This window comes from Gekko japonicus, unplaced genomic scaffold (assembly GCF_001447785.1).
Source record: "Gekko japonicus isolate JY-2015 unplaced genomic scaffold, Gekko_japonicus_V1.1 scaffold445, whole genome shotgun sequence".
Taxonomy (NCBI): domain Eukaryota; kingdom Metazoa; phylum Chordata; class Lepidosauria; order Squamata; family Gekkonidae; genus Gekko; species Gekko japonicus.
Window position 1 is genome coordinate 426569 of NW_015169184.1, and position 21452 is coordinate 448020.

General features: G+C 42.4%; 1 protein-coding gene across 9 annotated transcripts in view; it reads left to right on the forward strand.

Annotated features, from left to right (window-relative positions):
* LOC107114616 (sodium channel protein type 2 subunit alpha) overlaps window positions 1-21452 on the forward strand; it is an 89314-nt gene that overhangs the window by 24495 nt on the left and 43367 nt on the right. For 3 of the 9 annotated variants that reach the window (XM_015416160.1, XM_015416161.1, XM_015416158.1), the window contains exons 10-16: window positions 1054-1347; window positions 4170-4517; window positions 7999-8131; window positions 10614-10852; window positions 12841-13014; window positions 15090-15446; window positions 16535-17014. In XM_015416160.1, the coding sequence (XP_015271646.1) occupies window positions 1054-1347; window positions 4170-4517; window positions 7999-8131; window positions 10614-10852; window positions 12841-13014; window positions 15090-15446; window positions 16535-17014 (2025 nt within the window). Of the gene's footprint in view, window positions 1-1053; window positions 1348-4169; window positions 4537-7984; window positions 8132-10613; window positions 10853-12840; window positions 13015-15089; window positions 15447-16534; window positions 17029-21452 lie in introns of all 9 variants that reach the window. The other 6 variants (XM_015416165.1, XM_015416164.1, XM_015416157.1 and 3 more) reach the window with 4 other exon arrangements.

A 21452-nucleotide genomic window follows, 5' to 3' on the forward strand; every position in this document is an offset into this window, starting at 1 on the left:
TGACACTTAGTCGTTCTTTCTGAAGTTTTCCCCAAATGTATTGGTATACAGTAAAGGCTAGGAGTTGTGTCCTTTCACTTCTCAAGTTACTTGTCTGTTTCTCTCAGACTGACACACACACTCCTGAATGGCAACTGCCAAGTCAAAATCCAAAGGACTACTGTACTGACTGACTCTCTGACAAGACTCACAAGATTTTACAAAACGTTCCTCAGCTGCCACTGACCAATCGGGGAGGGGGGTGCAAGCAGGCAGCACCCGAATGGCTTTTTAGTGAGGCATTAGTCCCTAATCTCCTAGCTCTCTGAGTTTGATGCTCTAAGCATCCTGGTTTTGGAGGTCAGTTCGGCACACCAGGAAAACCATTGGTAGGGGTAATCAGGTATCAAGTGTGTTTCCTACACTGCACTAAAGCAGTAATTTAATTTGGATGTATGTATTTATTTATGCCCACATGCTCTTTTTTGTGAAGGCCCACTTTAGGGACCAAGAGCAAGTTCTGGCTCTCTTTTTCTTGTTTCCTGTCTGGGAGAAGGAATTATTGCCCTCATTTCCCCATAGGTTTCACCAGGCCACGTTTAATCATTAGGATTTGGAAAACTCCCCTAGCATCAGCCTTTTTAAACAAATAGTGGCACTGTCAATAGGGCTGTCTTACATGGTAAAAGATACATATACCTCACACCAGTGTCCCTTTCTTCATCAGTAGTGAGTTATTTGTGAAAGAAGATCTCTGTAGAGACTCCAGTTTGTTGCATATGACCTGCCACCTTCTCTTTGTTCCTCACTAGTAAAGAAGGGGAGGAGATTACTCAGATGAGAATTGTGGACAATAAAGGGGAATTGGAAAATTTGGTGAGGTACTGGGATGGTTCTTCAGATCTGAAACCTGCAAAATTGTTTTTTAAACTCACTATTCTTGCTCTGCCGAGTTTTGGAACGCAGATTAGTATAATGAACATCAAACTCATCTGCCTTAAAAGTAAAACCAATAATAGCATTAACAGATTAGCATTGTACATCTTAAATCTGTTTAACTTCGTTACTCAACAGGCAGCCGCTTTAGCTGCAGCAGCAGGCGAATCTCGAGAGTTCAGTGAAGCTGGTGGTGTAGGAGGGTTCTCGGAGAGTTCTTCGGCGACATCAAAGCTGAGTTCAAAGAGCGCTAAAGAGAGGAGGAATAGGCGGAAAAAGAGGAAACAGAGAGAACAATCCGAAGGAGATGAAAAGGATGAAGATGAATTTCACAAATCTGAATCAGAGGATAGCATCAGAAGGAAAGGCTTTCGATTCTCCATTGAAGGGAACAGACTGACCTATGAAAAACGTTTTTCTTCTCCACACCAGGTATGAAGAGTATATCCTGGTCTATGTGGCAATAAGTGATATAGGGCCAGTTGTACAGTGGTCTGTCTCGCATGTGTCTATGTGTTCAGAAGTAGTTTTAGGGTTGTCAAGTCCCTACCTGACATCCAGCGGGGGTCCAAACCTCTGTCTCCAGGAGTTTCGCACGTGCACCATGATGACATCACCCGGAAGTGATGTCATCATACCAGGCACGCTGTCGAAGGATGCTAGAGCATCCCCCCGATGACATGCCCAGTGCGATGATGTCACCTTCAGGTGACGTCATCACGCCAGGCCCGTTGGCCCGATTCTGGCACTTTGAGAGCGGGGTTCCCCCCAGCAGCTGGACCCAGGCCAGCAGGCTGGGGGCCTCTAGAGTGGGCAAACCCACCCCCCCCGTGGACCTGGCAGCCCTAAGTAGTTTTAAGAGTGTTTGATCAAGTGAGTCCACTGACCCTGTCACAGACCTCATTGTTCATGCAATATAATTGAATAAATGTAGGCCTAACTGTTTCTGCACAACACATATTTCCTCTGTTCACAAAGTTTTCACTGTTAAAAACATAATGATGAATCATTGGGTGTGTGTCCAGAAATAATCTCACAATACGAAGAACAAAAGTTCATTCTCTACTCAGAACAGGTTTGCCAACCTCCAGGCGGTGGCTGGAGATCTCCTGGAATTACAGCTGGTCTCCAGATTACAGAGATCAGTTCACCTGGAGAAAATCGTTGCTTTGGAGGGTGGACTCTGTGGCATTATGCCCCACTGAAGTCCCTCTCCTCCCCAAACCCCACCCTCCTCAGGCTCCATCCCCCAAATCTCCAGGTATTTCCCAACCCAGAGCTGACAGCCCTAACTCAGAAGCATCTACTTCATGGATTCAGAGGAGATGAATTAAATCGTTTTAATAGAGTCATATGAGTTTCATGTGACTGGGCCTATATAAGATAGCCACACCCAAAACATCCCACATCTCTCAGATGTTTCTGAAAGCGCTTTGGTGAGAATCAGAAATTGTAATTAATTTTTTTATATTTTAAATAGATATGTATGTCTTTGTTTCTGATTTCATTGACCTTTAGAAGCCTTTTTCTGTCATAACAATTATTTGACATTTAACCGTTTCAAGACTGATTAGGCTGATTTTAAATTAAAATATTAAAGATTTAACATGAGTTGGCTGGAATACAAAGTTTTCACTTGATGCCCGGAATAAATAAAGTTCTGACTTCTCTTCAGTCAGAGGGCTGATAATCTGTAGAGACTGGTTATAGAAGAGAATAATCATCTCAATATAGCCTGTAGTTTAGTAGTTAATGCATTACTTTGAAACAAAGAGACTCGTAGTTTTCACGTATCTATTTTAAGGTGGACAGATGGAATAATACTCCATTACAACCCCCTCCATGTTTTGCTACCACTAAATATTGGTACCAGCTTTGACTCTTTGTGTGATTGAATTATCTCAGAGAACTGAGATCACATAGAATTAGCACTATGAATAAATGATTCATGGAATATACCTCTGTGCGACCAAGAGGTTAAGCATATAATTAGAAAGAATGAGCCAGGATAACAGATCTATAAAAGCAGATGACTGAAAATTGAGTGGTTAATGAACAATATATGGGGAGAACAGTTCACTCTGGAGATTTATTGCTGGATCAATAGTAACTTTTTAATTTGTTTTGGAACAGCACCAAGGCCAGATTAAAATGTTAGACAAGTTTTATCGATGGTTCAACAGTTTCTTTAACAAGGATTGACTGGATATATAACATTTATTTCTCAATAAAAATATGAATGTTAAAAAGATATCTGAGCTGATCAGTAATTCCACATAGGAACAAAGGCCCTAATACATGGGCAGAGCAGTGTGCTTCCTGAGTGAATGTGTGCCCGATACAAAATGTTGAGAAGTTCTCAGTGCTGAGCACCTGATCAGTGCTGTTCGTAGGGTTCCTCATTCTTTGTTCAAAACTGCATGCCTGTCCCTGCACATTAAATCTGGGTATCACAAACACAACACTGTTCTACATGTGGTGCCCCCTAGTGTAAGTTAATGAACTTTGGAAGCACAACAGGGAGAGGAAGTATCTGCAGGGATGTTGCCCCATGTTCTCCACATGTTTTATCATTGGAGTCACTGTAGTTATTCCCTTTCCCACTTGGGTGAATGCGTAGCCCCAAGGGCTGAACAGATCAGCAGGCAGCTGCAGCGTGACGAAATCCGGTGCCAAACTAAGTGACACTGAAACAGTAGGATGGGGGAGAGTTCTCAGTGGCTCATGCCCATGTTTATGCAAAAAGATATTAATTAGTGAGTCTCATTTGTCAGCTACCTGGCAGGAAAAAATAGTTGCCTGAGCATGCAAGCCAGTGCAAAGATGGAGAGAGCAGTGGTTAGCTTCTGGTTTTATTAATTTATGAGTCATCTCATAAAATATGCAGCAGTATGAGGAACAGGGAGAGCCTTTTACTGTAATTAAATAGAACTCTTTAATACATATTTATTTAATATTGCCTTGTGTTAATATTTATGTAGCTCACCCATGCGCTCATGGAAAAGTCCCTAAACATCTTCCTTCCGTTCTGTGTAATTTAAGGGGAGATCTTACCATTTCATTCTTTCTCCTTTCCTTGAAACTTTTAAAAAATTATTTCACCAACCAGTGCAGTGCAATCCTAAGAAGAAGTCAATGGATTTAGAAAGCTATGACTCTGCTTAGGATTGTATAGTTAGTTCATTAATATTTTCTCTCAAAGGCATTCCCATGAGCATTTCTGCTCCTGATTGTCTTCTCTCATTGCCTTACAGTCTTTGCTGAGCATCCGAGGATCCCTGTTTTCCCCACGGCGCAGCAGCAGAACGAGTCTTTTCAGCTTCAGAGGCCGAGCAAAGGATATAGGTTCTGAGAATGACTTTGCCGATGATGAGCACAGCACGTTTGAAGACAACGAGAGCAGAAGAGACTCTCTGTTTGTCCCTCACAGGCACAGTGAGCGGCGCAATAGTAACATCAGTCAGGCCAGTCGATCATCCCGGATGATACCCATACTTCCAGCAAATGGGAAGATGCACAGCACTGTGGATTGCAATGGGGTGGTCTCCTTAGTTGGTGGGCCTCCGGCTCTCATGTCACCCACGGGCCAACTTCTGCCTGAGGTAATTATAGATGAAGTTGGCAGATTTAGTAGTTGATTTGAAGAGGGAGGGACCATGAAGAGGGGAGGGGCTGTGCCTCAGTGGCTGAGCATCTGTTTGGCATGTAGAAGGTCCCAGGTTCAATCCCCGGCATCTCCAGTTAAAAGGATCAGGTCATAGGTGATGTGGAAGACCTCTGCCTAAGACTGGAGAACTGCTGCCAGTCTGAGTAGACAATACTGACTTTGATGGACTAATGGTCTGATTCAGTATAAGGTAGATTCATGTGTTCATGTGTCCATGAGGGGTTGTGGCTCAGTGGCAGAGCTTCTGCTTTGAATACAGAAGGTCTGAGATTCAATCTCCAGCATCTCTAATTTAAAAAAGATCTGGTAGTAGGTGATGGTAAAGACTTGAGACCCTGGAGAGCTGCTGCCAGTCAGAGTAGACAGTACTGAGCTAGATAAACCAGCGGTCTGACTCAGCATAAGGCGGCTTTATGTGTTCATCTGTGATGTTTCACCTGTACCAGCCCCTTTGCATCATAACTATTGAGAAATGAAGCTCCTTGTGAATACCCAACGGGTCAACCTCTAAGTATTGATGCACAAACTGACATTGAAATAGGTTTGCCGGGCTGCTTCAGGGGTGGGGACATGGGTGGGGGGGCTGCAGAGTAATTTGTGCTGCTATGTCATTTCTGAAGAAAAACCGGATATGACCTAGGGTAGCTCTGGTAATCACTGGAAACCCTATGGTTTTTCCTAGAAGTGACATAGCAGTGCACACAAGGCCAACTTAAAGAATCTCGCCCTGACCTGGATAGCTCAGGCAAGCCCAATCTTGTCAGATCTCAGAAGCTGAGCAGGGCTGACCCTGGCAAGTAATTGGAAGGGAGAACTCCAAGGAATACCAGGGCTTAGGATGCAGAGGCAGACTATCAAGCCACCTCTCTGAAAAACATCCAAGTCCCCAGTAGGGGTTGCCAGAAGTCACCATGACTTCCAGGCGTCCAAGCACACACAGACACACACATGCACACAAAATACCCCCTCTTCCCAAATTCTCTTTCCACCAATTGGAGCAGCAGTGGGAAACAAGGGGTACCAGCTCAAGGCCTCCTGCCACAGCAAGAGGGCTGGCAGCCCCAGGGTGGCATTATTCAAAAGATTGATTGATTGATTTGATTTCTAGACTGCCCTCCCCCCATAGGGCTCAAGGCAGTTCACAACATTCAACAAATGCAATCTGTTGTTTCAGTGAATACAATCATAAAACAAATTAAAACTACAACAACAACAATCACCTGTTCCAGATTACGTTAAAATATTTGTGTCCTACCCTTTGGAGGGCGGAGAGCTGAAGAATAAGGAGGCCAGGCTTGATGTCAACTGTTGCTGTCCTCAACCATAGGCCTGGCGGAACATCTGTGTCTTACAGGCCCTGCGGAACTGCATTAGATTCTGCAGGGCCCGGATGTCATCAGGCAGAGAGTTCAGGATGTCATTAGGCAAAAAGATGCGGAAATAACTGTAAACATAAACAAATCGTCTTGAGCTACAGGGGTATAGGCAATATAGTGTGTCCCTAAGGCCTTAATGGCAGGTATCGTAAATCACAACCTGGGAGAAGACCCCCTAAATACTTTGCTTTACCTTTTCAAGAAGCTTTTCATATTGTTCCTTCCCTTCCCATTCAGCAACATTCAAACATTATCCAGTAGATGGGGAAAATCCAGTAATGTTACATGAAGGCCATTTTTAAATTCCCCTTTTACAGAAGCAAACCAGAGAGCAGGCCACAGTCCATCCACTAAATGCACAGGCATGCAGGGATTTGAATTGACATCTTCTTGGCCCAATAAGCTGTTACTGATATTTGTCTATTTAAATATTTTTACCTTGCTTTTCTTCCTGGTGGGGATGCAGAGCAGCTTGCAAAATGCAAATATGACACAATTCACCAAAAAAACTGGCCTGTACTGGATCTGCTGACTCAGCTCTCTCAGGGCCACAAGCAATAAGCCTAGAGCCTAATGCCAAGAATCTCTGGACACAGCCAGATTAAATACCAGACACAGAGGAGAAGCAGAGGCTCAGTCCAGACTTTGGTTTATGGAGTTATGGATTATGGCTTCAAGACCTTTTTAAAAATACCATTAGAAGGAACTGTTTGTTCAGTATCACAGTGTTACCGGACCCAGGTCTGCATAAAAAATTACCACCAAATTCTAACCATCTTTACCGTGGGAGGTACAGCCATATTTAATTTCACTGGGACTTGGGCTCATTTCAGAGATCAGAACCCAACTGGAGTTTGTGATAGTCACAGATCTTGTTTGATGATGATCTATTGTGTTCTTCCCACCCACCTAGGGTTGCCAACCCCCCCCCCCGGTTTGCCAGGGCTCCTCCTTTTTGGGTTCTACCTGCCCCCGGCAAGAGGGCCGGCGGGGGAAGCCCCGCCCCCAACACCCACAGCCACCCCTCTCTCTTCCCTCTTCATAGAGAGGGGTGGCTGCCTTTAAGTGTGTGGAATGGAACCCGTGTTTCCTCCCAAGCCCAATCTCCGCTTGAGATCAGGCTTGCAGGGAAATGCCAGCTTCGTGCACTTAAAAGGGAAACACGGCTTTTTGTTCTTAAAGGGGAAACGCCAGCTCCTGCACTTAAAAGGGAAATGCCGGCTCCCTTAAGTGCAGGGAACTGGCATTTCTGGAGATACAGTGCACGGGCAGGGGTGGCAGCGGGGATGCCCCGCCCCCTCCAGAAACACCCCCACAGTCCCCCACTGGGGGTGGAAGATGGACTTGGCAACCCTACACCCACCCCCTGCCTTCAGATGGCAAACTCCAGTTAACTGTAATTTTAATTTTGATGTCTGAATGCAGGTGCCTGAATAAATTGAAACTAGTTTCTATCCTAGTAACTGGCAGTGCAGATCTTACCCCATTGATTTCAGTGTGTCTAGACTAGAATTACCAGGATTAAGAATCGGAGAGCTATATGAGAAGCCTTATACCAAACAAGACCACTGGTCCAACAAGGACAGTATTTACTCAGATTGGCATAGGGTTACCAACCTCCAGGTAGGACCTGGAGATCTCCTGGATAAAATGGCTGCTTTGGAGGCAAGACTCTATGGCACTGTACTCTGCTGAGGTCCCTCTCCAGACCCCACCCTCCCCAGGCTCTACTTCCAAAATCTCCAGGAATTTCTGGAGCTGGGGTTGGCAACCCTATAAACTACAACCTGATCCTTTAAACTGGAGACGCCAGGGATTGAATTTGGAACTATTTGCATGCCACAAAAATGCTATACCACTGAGCCATGGCCCCTCCCATATGAACTCTGGTCTGTTTGTAACCTCTGAATTGAGCCTTATTTTTTACTTAATAGAATGTTGCTGGAAGGAGATTTGAGCAAAGATTTTTTCCTTCAATCCTTATAACAGTTTAAGTTCAGAGTGTGATCATTGTAAATTTCTTAAGTCATTCATTTGCAGGGAACCACTACAGAAACAGAATTAAGGAAAAGGCGCTCAAGTTCTTACCATGTGTCTATGGATTTTTTGTCTGATCCTACTGCAAGACAAAGGGCAATGAGTATAGCCAGTATACTTACTAACACAATGGAAGGTAAGTAAGCATAAACAAACTTTCCATAAATCAGTGGACAAGAACTGGAAAACCATTATAAACAATTATAAAATGTCTTGGATCCCACAGTAAATCTCTGGCGACAGAAGTGGTTTTCATCAGAGGATCATGACTTTCTCACCACCTCCCTCCTGCTGCATTCCAAAATGATCCCCCAAATGCTGCTCTAAGGAGACAAGGAACCCCCCTAGAACAGCCCAAGTTGGAGGGGCAACAAGAGGGAGAAAAGTGAAAATTCCCCTGTTCCGTTATTGAAAATTTTCAGTGGCATCGAACTCACTTAATTTATCATCATCTGTCTGGCTTCTGGTGATGTTCTTTGCTTGTACAATCATTCTAGGGAGAAAAGTTCAGGATTTTAGTCTGATAGTTAAAAACCTAAATATATTAATTAACGGCCAGTTCATAGCTATTAGGTTTTTCTTTTAACCATTCACTGCCTATGTAGAACTTCTGGTTGCAATGGAGCTATGTAGAGTAAAGATACAGATATTACCACTGGGCGAGTGATGTGACAGAATATCACTGCAGGCTGTAGTCATGGAGTTATTGGGCCTTTTTTGGAACAAATTATGGGTGTAATCTAGCCAAAGAGCACAGTTGAGTCCTGCTGGTTTCAGTGGAAGGTAGAAATAGAGGCAAGTGACAAAAATGCCACTCAGAGCAGTTCCACTTGTTCATTTCCAACATGAAGAGAAAGTGCCAGGGAATCCTTGGGCACGTGCGCTCTCTCTGTTGCTTCTTACTGCACCAAGGCTGATAACTTCCTGGTTTAAATCTAGCCGCAGTTAGTCATGACATTAAAATAAGGAATTTTAACAAACTGCAGTTTTCTGCCTACAAACCTGGATTCTAAGCTACAGTTTAATATTAGTTCAGAATCAAGAGCTGAAGGGAACAAACGAACCACTATTTGGATGTCAACAAAAAGCTGTGGTTTGTTACCAGCTATGAGCTGTACACAAGAGGAGGAGGGAGCACTCACATTCAAGGATTTATGAGACTCCTTCTCAGACCAAACAAACCATAATAACTTATTTGGGCATCAGAATGCAGTCTATACGTGCTCTTTTCCCTCAGTTTAAGCAAGACCTCATCCTCATTGCTGCAAAAATCCCAGGTACCTGGCTGCGGAAATTTGGTATCAGTATCCAGGAATCTAAGGCATCTAGGAATTTTAATTGTTTTCCAAAACACAGCTATCCGCAATTAAATGTACGGGTAACTGGAATTTTGTCCTGGTTATAAAGGTGTGTATCCAGCTATTCAAGGTCTTTGCCACTTCCCAGCTGGTTGCCCACTGTGTGAACAGAATGCTGGACTAGATGGGCCTTTGGTCTTATCCAGCAGTGCTCTTCTTATGTTCCCACTGCAGCCCACTGAACCCCTCTCCAATTTTGTTCCTTGGGTCAGTAGGCCCTCAGGAACAGCCCCGGGGATGAAGTGAGGGTCTACAGCTGGAGGGAAGAATTTGATGGGGAGTTGTCACCCCCGCTTTTACGAACAGGAGCTGCATGGTTGGACACATGTCACTATAGACTTAAGGAAGCAATAAGTCGATTTTGTTCCACTCCAAATGAAATCACGACTGTTTCAGAAGTGTCTCTTTCTCTTTCTTTCTGTCTCTTTCAGGACTTAGTTGGCAATAGACACTATTGGCTGTAGGGCAGCAAAGCCTCCAAAGGACACAAGAAATCTCATTGTGTGTGCACCTGGGGAGGGAATTTCATTCTCCCTAATTTAGCAGCCCTCCTGCTTCTCTAACCCCAAGGAGCTGCCATGCTTTGGGGGGGGAGTGTAAAGGAGGAACTATTAACGCAGAACACAAACACTCCATACGCATGCATGAATCTTGTGCCTGTGGGATTCTGAGTCATGGGTGTTCACTACTGTGCCCTAAGAGCAAATGTACCATTCATTGTTATTATCTGTGGTTCAATTGGCACATTACCCTTCCACACTTGGAGAAATCCAATGCCTGAATACCCATATGGTTTTCAGGCCCCTGACAAAAACTGTGAACTCAAAACTGGATTTTGCAATGTGGCCACATGCTGCTGTGGCAGGAGGGGTTGCGTTTAGATAAACCTGCTCTGTGTCACTATGGCTGAGGATAAAATAACCATAATTCCAATCCCGTAATGTTAAAAGGTCAAATATTTGTCCACTATGCAATGTGAACATACATCAGAATTCCATGGCATACTGCTTTCGATGCTCTAGTTTTGGTTTTCTTCTAAAAATGTAGTTGCGTTTACTGAATTTGCGGGTAGAAGAAATGTTTATGCTGTTTCATAATTTAATCATCTAATCTGCTTAGATTGGGGCTCCAGGGTGTCTAGCATGTTAACAAATTGCATAACATGCATCATGGAGGGGATGTCTACTGTAGGACATAATTATTAAATGCATTAATTGCACTGCTTTTCACATGTGTTCATATACATTCTTCCTCATCTAGAACTTGAGGAATCAAGACAGAAGTGTCCTCCGTGCTGGTATAGATTTGCTAACATGTGTTTGATCTGGGATTGCTATCCTCCATGGTTAAAAATAAAGCATGTTGTTAACTTGATTGTGATGGACCCCTTTGTCGACCTGGCAATCACCATCTGCATCGTCTTGAACACCTTGTTTATGGCCATGGAACATTATCCAATGACACCTCAGTTTAATAATGTGCTGTCAGTCGGAAATTTGGTAAGTCCTTCCAAGTGTCTTAAACCACAAAGAACACATGGCTGTATTCATTGGAATAATGACTGAATTGCTTTATCACCGTGACACTCTCTGCATTAGCTGTGTTTACCTAAGGAACCAGAAAGCAGTTTGGGATCGGAGGTACAAATTCTCTCTGTGCTGCTCTTCGCTAGTTTTTGCAGTGTGAGTGGCTTGGCTCTGGAGACCAGATGCTGACCCCCCACCTCCCAACATTGCTGCTGTTGATACTGTTAAGACCACTGCTATCCGACATGTATCTTAGGGCCAAACTAGATGATACCATGTCCCCAAATCCACCACAGGCACATGGCACCATTTTAGATCACTATTTATTTTTACTTTTAAAAATGCTGTGGAGCCTGATCCTGTTGGGGACCACAATGCAGAGGCTTGAAAGGCCCCTGTATCCCCCCCCCACACACACTGTTTTCAAGAGCCTTTACCTCCTCATCCCCTTGTGCCAAGGTCACCAGCAGGATCAGGGCCCCCGCAACATTTCCCCGTGGTGGACTCTGCAACGTGGTATTGTCTAGTTTGTCCCTAAGTTCTATGGGATACTCAGTGTCTGTGCAGACATGATAGAAGTGGCACAGTATCTGCCTAGAATGCCTCCAATGGATGTTTTTTAATGTTGGGAAAAGGGAAGAGATGATAGAGGTGTAGTAAGCATGGGGAAAGAAACACACATGGCAGTATAAAGTACCTTTGTGGGTAACTCAGAACTTGCCATGGAGATAGCTTTCGGTCAGCTTGCCGTGGGATTTTGCCTGAAGCAAATATCAAATAGGAATTTTGAACAAAACACAAAGTATACCTATATCGTCATCAGACTTTCTCAGAGGCACTTCTCTCCTCTCTAATGTGTGTGTGGTATATGACTGTAAGGAAAGTTTTGCATCATCTGTGATAGATAATTTAACAGTGGGTTGAATCCAACAATTCCTTTCTGGTAAGTAAGGAATCTTTCTCTTGCAGGAGAAACCTTCCTCCAGTAGACTAAAGCTCCCTTCACTGGAGGATGTCTCCTATCAGTGAAGACTCCTTACAAGGAAAGGAGTCACTGGTTCTGCCCAATGCCTAAACTATTTGGTATACATAATTTACAAGATTCCCAATTTGGTCCAGTAGTGCATCTCTGCTAACAGAAGGCATGTCCATGAGCAAAATGGGAATTTCTTGCCCCCATATCCAGTTGTTGCATGTGCTGGGGGGGGGAGAGGTATACTTCTGTACAAGATAAATGTTCATCATCTGCCGAATCATTACACATATTTTGGTTGTGTTTGATAATCCAGTTGTTTTGGAAGGCTGCAGTTCACGTTGTTAATGACATGTTGTATTTTAATATGTCCTTTGAGCCCAAGATAATGTTACTAGGCTATTTGAAAGGTTACATCGGTGTTTTTTTTTAAGATATAGAGTTAATTCTGAGTTTATTTACTGCGCCAAAATGGTTATAACAGCTAGTGGGAAGAAATCACTATTACTCTTCCTAAGTGAGCGTTTAAATAAAATCCAAAGAATGGCTTTATTGGTAAAACTGACATATTACCAGAGAACTCAAAGGATACTGATATACAATATCCAGCATTTATTAAATGAATTATGTTTTGGAATGAGATAATAAGAGATAAAATCTATCTATTTGCATTATATAATTTATTGTAATTTTTCTTTTTATTGTGCTTCTGTGTTAAGTTGTGTGCTGTTGTATAGTGAGTTGAACTGGACATCCTCCCTCCTCCCACTTTAAGTGGGGAGGGAGGAATGGGCAAATATTGCCCCCGTCTTATGTTAGTGGAAATTTACCACAGGATCCAAGATTCCATCTTCAGATGGGGCGTGTGTGTGCATACTTTTGGGATCTCTTTTGTCTAATTATAAAAGCAAAAAATGTGGAGTCCTAGATTTGATTAGCATAAACACTGTTACTTGGCATTGATGACAAATCATATTTTTCTGTGTAGGTATTCACTGGAATCTTCACAGCAGAAATGTTTCTGAAGATAGTAGCCATGGATCCTTATTATTATTTCCAAGAAGGCTGGAATATTTTTGATGGCATTATTGTCAGCCTTAGTTTAATGGAGCTGGGTCTCGCAAACGTGGAAGGATTGTCAGTCCTAAGATCCTTCAGACTGGTAAAACCTCCAGAGCTTTTAATATACATTTTGATCATGTTGTAATTCTTTATATTCATATGGCACCAACACTGCACATTGTGCTTTGCAGAGTTTGAGACTGAAACAAAGTGGAGGCATTCATTTCAGTTAAACTCCATTTCAGTAGGGGTGGGGGGTTAAGTTGCACCAAAAGCTTCATAGAAAAGGAAGCAGGATGTAATAGGAGATCTTCAGATAGCTGAGGGTGATGTAGAAGAGCAAAGGTCAAAGGCAAGGTCATACTGAGTTAGAGAGAACAAAGTAATAAGCAGGGGGAGTGTTTTGAAGTTACAGTTATGCTGATAGAGGAGGGAGGTGTTTCCCTTCCCTTTCCCCTCCCCCCCATTGTTTCATGACCCATGTGGCTATTAATCCGTGCAGGTCCCATGACTCCAGGAATAAATTTTCATAGGATTGGAAAAGACAGCTAGGGGGAGGGAAACACAGGAAAAACTCTCAGTCCTTGTGACTGTGGATGTTAGGATCCAGCCCTTGGCCTACACCAGGAGCTGCCAACCTTCTTGAGCCTATGAGCACCTTTGGAGTTCTGACACAATGTGGTAAGCACAATAATAAAATGGCTGCCGCAGAAGGCAGAGACAGCCACATAATGGCTGCTGTAGGAGGCAGGGACACACACAGAGAAGAAGCCTAAATGTAGGGGGAAAGAGGGATAATTTGAAAAATACACTGGGAAAGAGGAGTGAGAAAGAATAAAACCAACACTGCAACTGAAACAATGTCATCTGCACAACCAATCAGATCTCCAGTGGCCACTGAGAAACCGTCCTGGGTGAGAGCCCCTTATGGCCCCACCTACTTTCTGAAAACATGTGGTGGGCGCCAGGAAATATATCAGCGGGTGCCATGGCGCTCACAGGCACCACGATGGGGACTACTAGTGTAAGACAGCATTAAAAGAGTTCTCATGACAGTTTTTGAGAGAATTAAGTTCAAAGGCTTAGCAGAAGGAGGAGGTTAGGAAAGACTCCAGGAACAACTACAGAAGAAGACTGTCAACATGAATCTTGAAACCACCAGGGAGTGAAGTGGGGGCGTTTCAGAGAGAAAGAAGGTGAGTCAGGAATCAGAGTCTGAAATAATAGTTGAGAAGGTGCTGGAGGTGTGATATAGTACTGCACGTAGAGATACAGAAGGGAGTGCAGTTGTGTGGCCTGGGCTTCAATTTTATGGTATATAAATATTGGTTATGTTGTGAATATAGATCATGTGTGTTCTGTTACTTGTGTCTAAATTTTAAGAAGGTGCTCATGAATATACTTGGGAGCTGCCTTATACAAAGCATCTTTCTTGCATGTAGAAGGTCCCAGGTTCAACCTCCAGTTAACAAAAAGGATCAGGTGGTAGGTGATGTGGAAAATTCTCAACCTAAGGCCCTGAAGAGCTGTTGCCAGTCAGAATAGATAATACTGACATTGATAAATATTCTGACTCAGTGTCAGGGAGCCTCATGAGCTTATGAATGAATTAACCACCTGGTAACAGTGAAATAGTCTGATAGTACAACTCTGCATGTTTACTCAGAAGTAAGTATCATCAAGTACTTTGGGACTAATTAAGCTTACATAGGATTTACAGTTTAAAACAAAAGTCCAAAATGCAAACAGTGCTCTCCTAAGCAGAGTTACATACTTTGAACCCCAATCCAACAGATGTAACTCCACCTAGAATGGCACGGCAAATGTTATATGTCTGCTTTGGATAATAGTTCTTTGCCATTGGGTGAATGCAAAAAATGGTGATATAAACCTGCTGTTTGCCATTGTGCTGGAACAACAGAGACAATTTAACAAGTGCAACAAGTTCAATACCAATATTTGCTCCCTGAGAAGAACCTTCTAAAGTTTCATCTGAAGTTTTAGAACCTGGCAACATGCAGAACACAAATTCTGTAGCATTAACGTTTTGAAGCAACAACCTCTAAGTAAATAAATAAACTTCCTGAAGTTTTCTTAGCCAGCGTTTGATAAAAGAGAGCTCCTCTGTGATTAGAGATTCTAAACACTAATATTGATGTGTGTTTTCTTTTCCAGTTGCGAGTTTTCAAGTTGGCGAAATCCTGGCCAACGCTAAATATGCTGATAAAGATCATTGGCAACTCTGTGGGGGCTCTGGGAAATCTGACCTTGGTCTTGGCCATCATTGTCTTCATCTTTGCTGTGGTTGGCATGCAGCTGTTTGGCAAAAGCTACAAAGAATGTGTCTGCAAGATCTCTAACGACTGTGAACTTCCACGCTGGCACATGAACGACTTTTTCCACTCTTTCTTGATTGTCTTTCGAGTCCTTTGTGGAGAATGGATAGAAACTATGTGGGATTGTATGGAAGTTGCTGGACAAACAATGTGCCTTACGGTCTTCATGATGGTCATGGTAATTGGAAATCTAGTGGTATGTATCTAACAAATGTACATTTCGTAAAGAACTGCATATAAATTTAATATATTGACTTTTTAAAAACTCTTTTACTATTTTGCATATGATAAAAGTCAAATTTATGTTAAAAATCCAAAATATTAACAACAACAACAACAACAACAACAACAACAACAACAATAATAATAATAATAATAATCTTTCAATTTATTAATTGCTCAATCCTGCAGAGCTGCTGGCTCTGAGCGATTTACAGTTACACATTCACAAGGGACTAACAATTAAGGCCAAACATGTTTATATTACAAATCAAAGATGAGTTAGAATTCTTTTATTTTTGTACCTGTACTGCTTAACAGGATTTACAGTTACTACAGTGTAATGCCAAAGAGAATTATACCTTTATAAGCCTCTTGAAGTCAAAGGTCTTCAAAGGATATAACTCTGCTTAGGAGTGCATTGCTAAAAACATTTTTGTGGGTCATGGAGAGTCTGCAGATAACAGAGGGTGGTTCTACTTAGCCTCTGCGAGTCTTGTTGTATATAACTATATATACAAGTTATAAGCTATAAGCTTGTATATAATACAAGCTATAAGCAGCACATGTAGCAACTTCCTGATTCTTCTGTGGTATGGGAACACTCCATGTACACAAATCCTTGATCTGCAGAGCTGAATCATCAGGTTCAATCTGCAACAGCTGCCTTAGAATCTACTAGTTGGAACAGAAGTGGGTTAATAGGACTCAGTGTCAGCTCCTTAAAGCAGATTGAATGACCCAGTTTCGCCCAAGCTTTCCAGAGCTTGGAAACTAAGCAGGGTCAGCCACGGTTAGTGCTTGGATGGAGGACCACTGAGGAAGACTGGGGCTGCTATGCAGAGGAAGGCAGTAGCAAACCACCTTTGCTCATCGCTTGCCTGGAATTCCCCACGGATGGGCTCACCATGAGTTTGCTGTGATTCGATGGCACTTTCTTCTTCAGCTCCTTAAATCCCAGATGGATAATAGACTAGGAAGCAGAGCATATTCCACTGAAACGCCGAAGAAGGAATTATTCTTATTTACACAATGTATATTGATGCTTTGTTTTTGCCTTAACAGGTTTTGAACCTGTTTCTAGCCTTGTTGCTGAGCTCCTTCAGTTCTGACAATCTTGCTGCTACAGACGATGACAATGAAATGAACAATCTGCAGATCGCTGTGGCAAGGATTCAAAAGGGCATTGATTTTGTGAAAAGAAAAGTGCACGAATTTGTCCAAAAGGCCGTTGTGAGGAAACAAAAAGCTTTAGATGAAATCAAAACTCTTGAAGACCTAACTAATAAGAAAGACAGCTGCATTTCCAACCATACCATAGTAGATATTGGTAAAGATCTCAACTACATTAAAGACGGTAATGGGACGACCAGTGGTATAGGCAGTAGCGTGGAAAAATACATCATCGATGAAAGTGATTACATGTCATTCATAAACAACCCAAGTGTAACTGTGACAGTACCCATCGCTGTTGGAGAATCAGATTTTGAAAATCTAAACACAGAGGAATTTAGCAGCGAGTCAGACTTGGAAGAAAGCAAGGAGGTAGGTTTGTTTTGGTGCAGAACACTGTGCTATTTTAAAATACAGTCCTCTTTAAAAAGTGGACAGCTCTGTTATTTTAAAAAAACCTTAAACTTTCAGTTTCTGATTTCACATTTCCACTCCCTTGGTAAATATTTGTATTTTGATATTGCATGTGTCCAGTGCAAAAACAGAAGATAATCTTTATTAAGATAAATTGTTCATTAAGATAATGTAGACTGTCTGAGCTTGTTAACCTTATGTTCTTTTGGTTTCATTTTAGTAAATGTGCCTAATATACATGAAAGAATGATAGTTTTATATTCTTGCAATTAATCGTCCTTTATTCACAGCAGAGCTTTGGAGGGATAGTATTGTAAGATTCCCCAGAACCTATAAACCAATTTATCTTCTTATTCTATTGCATTACCTTTGAAGAATTTTACTATTCAGGTCCTTGCTATTTAGAGAATGCTAATGATGCTTCAAGTAGGATGGTAATATTTGTACAGTATTATATTTCAGAACAGTAAGTCATTTATCAAAGATTAATGAATACTAATTTAAGATTGGTCCCCAAAAGCTGACTTTTGGATAGTATAGTACTAATATTTGGATCAAGTATCAGTGCTCTATTTGCATTCCTGTCTTGTTCCGCGTGCAAAATCTTGCATCTGATTAATGAAGGGTGGAACCTTTTCCATAAAAGCGTCAAGGTTTGCCATGGCCTGTTTCCTGCCTAGGGAGGGAGGGCTGGGGCGTGGACATGGGATGTGTTTAACATCACCAATGTTGCTACATCACTTCTGGATAAAACCCAGAAGGGACAAAGGGTAGCACTAGCAAGCACTGGAAACTCTATGGTAAAACCATAGCGTTTCTGAAAATTCCTACCTTATGTCAGTTCTAAGTTTTACCCAGAAGTGACATAGTGATGCCAGTGACACTGCTGTTTTATTTCCCTTCCATTGCTACTCAGAGTAGTGGTAGGCAATGGGCCTTGTTGGCAGGCCTATTCCTGCCTGTCAATCTATCACTCCTTGATTACTGGAACCAATTCCTTCCCCACCCCCATTTTCTTATGGTGCTTTTGTATACTGTACCCATTCACCTAAGTACATCGTTAACTTCACTAGCCTCTTTTAGGAGAAGCTAAATATCTCTGATTAAGGATACTGGAGCCTGTTTATTTGCATTCCTAGATTTAAGTACAGCGTTGCAGTGCACAGATATAGTTATGTTTAAAACAGTAAAATCAGAGCACTTGCTAATATTAAAATTAGAGCACCTGAATATTATTTCTGACACCACTGAAATATAAAGTTGCAGAAACATCAAGTATGCATAAATAGAAGAGATTCAAAGAGGTCGGATACATAAAGGATCATGTCCTTAGTTATAGTGATGAAGATCACTCTCTTCTTAGGCCTTTCTTTTACCATTCTGGCAAAGGGCTATACCAGTTCTCTTTTGTATAAGAATGGGCAATAATCCAAACAAAGTTAAGCATGTTCAAATCCCATTCATTTCAATGGAAGATTTATCACTAGGCTGGAAAAGCACTTTGGCTGGATTAAATCTATGGGTTTCCTTAACCAACTGTTAGGGTTATGTGGGGTTTTTTTCAAATAAATAAAGTAGTCATTTCATTCTGCAAAAAACCTCCATATTTTAAAAATATATAAAATTGTTTTTTTTTTAAAAAAATGCTTGACTAGAGGGTTATGTAATCTCTCTATTTTTAACATAGCCCCTTCTCCATGGACTTCTCATGTTTACAAGAGTTCTTAAACAGTTTCTTGTCATCAGTTGTTTATCATTGATGTTCATAAACAATTTATGTGATTTCTCTCATTTAATATTCTAATGGTGTTTTAAATTGGTTTCTTAAACTAATACTCCAGCCCTCCACAAATGTCATTTTCTATTACCTCTTCTCCAAAGAGTCTGTCTGAATCTTAATACCACATTTGTTGAGCAACTGCATATTCTTTTAGAAAATACCATTTTATGTCTGTTTTTGGTCATATTCCTATTTTTATGTCATCTCTGAAAGAGAATATCTGGCAGACAGTAATTTGATGAGAAAAGTATTCTGATTTCTCACTGTCAGTTGGGGGTTATTCCTAGGGTTGCCAAATGGCGCCGGGGGGGCGGGGAATCCCCCGCTTTGACAGCCCGATTTTTGATGCGACGAAAATTGGGCCCGGGGGAAACCCCACCCCCGTGTGCGCGTCACCTGAAAACAAAGAGTTTTCCCCTCAAATGGCACCCCCCGCTCCCGGCCGAAAAACATTTGGCAACCCTAGTTATTCCAACTAAGTTAGGTACTCCATATGTAACATATGTCTTAAGGGGTAGTTTGAGAAAGTCACAAATGTGTTCCCCAAAACTGCAAGTGAATCCCCAGATCCATTTTCATAAGATGTGAAAGTGCAGTTTAGTAGAAAACACAGTGGATTATACCACTAGATTTCAAACTAATCTTCATTATACATTTCCAAACATACATTTGAAGGACTGGGGTTTTGTAGAATTCAGATGTGAGACTTTGCAAGACACGAGCTTGAAACTAGTAGTAATTTACACTGATGGAAAGGATTCCTGTCAGTGGCATGGGACCTCCCCCCCCACAGCACCCCAAAATATATAATGACTAGGAGAAAGGCCCGTTGCAGAAATGAATGCAACGGGGTCTAGAAAGAGGGCCTGGGCGAGTGCAGGGTCCTGGTGACGCGCCTCGGTGGGCAGGCAGGAGAAGCAAGCGGGCCGGGCCAGGAAGGGGCAGGAGGGGGCTCTGGGAGCCTTCTCCTGCTTGTCTGTCTTGGCGGCCGGGCAGGAGAAGGGGAGGGTTTGAAACCCCATTCCGTCCCGGGCCCTTCCTGGCTTGCGTGCCTCAGTGAGCGGGCCAGCAAGGGGCAGGAGGGGGCTCTGGGACACAATAATTTATTAATAATTGCCACAATAATTTATGAATGGAAGGTCTCGGTTTGTCAATCTGTGGCACAGCACGTTGCCATGCAACTCCAGTGTTGCCTGCCATACTTACAGAGAGCGGGATCACATACTAAAGCACTTCCTTAACCAGGGGTGGAAGTAACATGAGTCGGTACTGTGTACCAGTAAGAACATGGCTGAAGGGTTATTCTGCTTCTTAGAGCTTGAAGGAGACTCTACTAGTACAAGTTTAAGTCACTTTTACCTCTGTCCTTAATTTCCCTGTAGAAGTCCATGGGGCTTAAACGGCTTAGCTTTTGTTGGTTGACATAATTACAAGACAGTATCCCTGTGATATGCAAGCTTGCATTAGAAACGTCTCAAGAAATGATAGTGACAGACATCTTTTCTCAGGGCCGTATTCTCACTCTACATACTTGTGGCTGATTTCCATGGCACGGTTAAGAAAGTAAGTCATTGAAAATACCAGGGGGCGGGCAAGCCATCCTTAACAGCATAATGTGAGGATTTTTGCCTTTTAAAATATGAATTTAGAGAAATTCATGTTTCAGAGAAGGGGGTCTGAGTTCCAAAACACCAGGTCACTCATTTGAACCTTGCATTTGTTGCTGCAACACAAACAACACCTGTCCTACAGCATGCAAAGGAGTGAGGCTGATGGACCAGTGACTTGCTTAGGAAACTGACCATAAGTGATAGATGATATGATTTTAAAAATAGAAACATGGACCTTGTGCTACTCTTCCTCCATGTTACTTTATCCAAAACAGATAGAGTTTGCAAGTAGCCAAGCTGGTCCAAAAGGTAAAGTTCTCTCTAGTAGTACCAAATGGCATACACAGATCCCTTAAGAGGCAGAGGTGTGTGTGTGTGTTAAGTGCCGTCAAGAAGTTGCTTCCAACTTATGGTGACTCTATGAATTAACAATCTCCAAAATGTCCTATCATTGACAGCCTTGCTCAGGTCTTGCAAACTGAGGGCCGTGGCTTCTTCGATTTAGTCAATCCATCTCATGTTGGGTCTTCTGCTTTTCCTGCTGCCTTCAACCTTTCCTAGCATTATTGTCTTTTCCAGTGTCTTCCCATAAAGTATAATAGCCTCCGTTTGATCATTTCAGCCTCAGTCTGTTTGTTTTAGCTTCAAGGGAGAGTTCAGGCAGAGGTAGTCATTATTTAACTGGGGACTCACAGCATGCACAGGCACACACTAAGGGTCTGGTCACACGGACGTTTATTGCGGGATTCGCTGCTGATCCCTCGCGCTTTTCAAGTTGCTGTTTACACGCGCAAATCCGCCTCCCGCACCAAAGCAGGCTCAGTCGCGCAAGACTCGCGGGTTTTCCTGACCCCGGGAAAATCAAGTACTTTCCTGGATCTCGCACTTTGAACGCGCGATTTCACCTATGTGAACAGCCCTCTTTCGCAATGATTTCGCAATTATTGCGAATAGGGCCGTCTGACCACTCTCTGAATTTTTTTTTTAAAGCTTCCGGTTTGAGCGC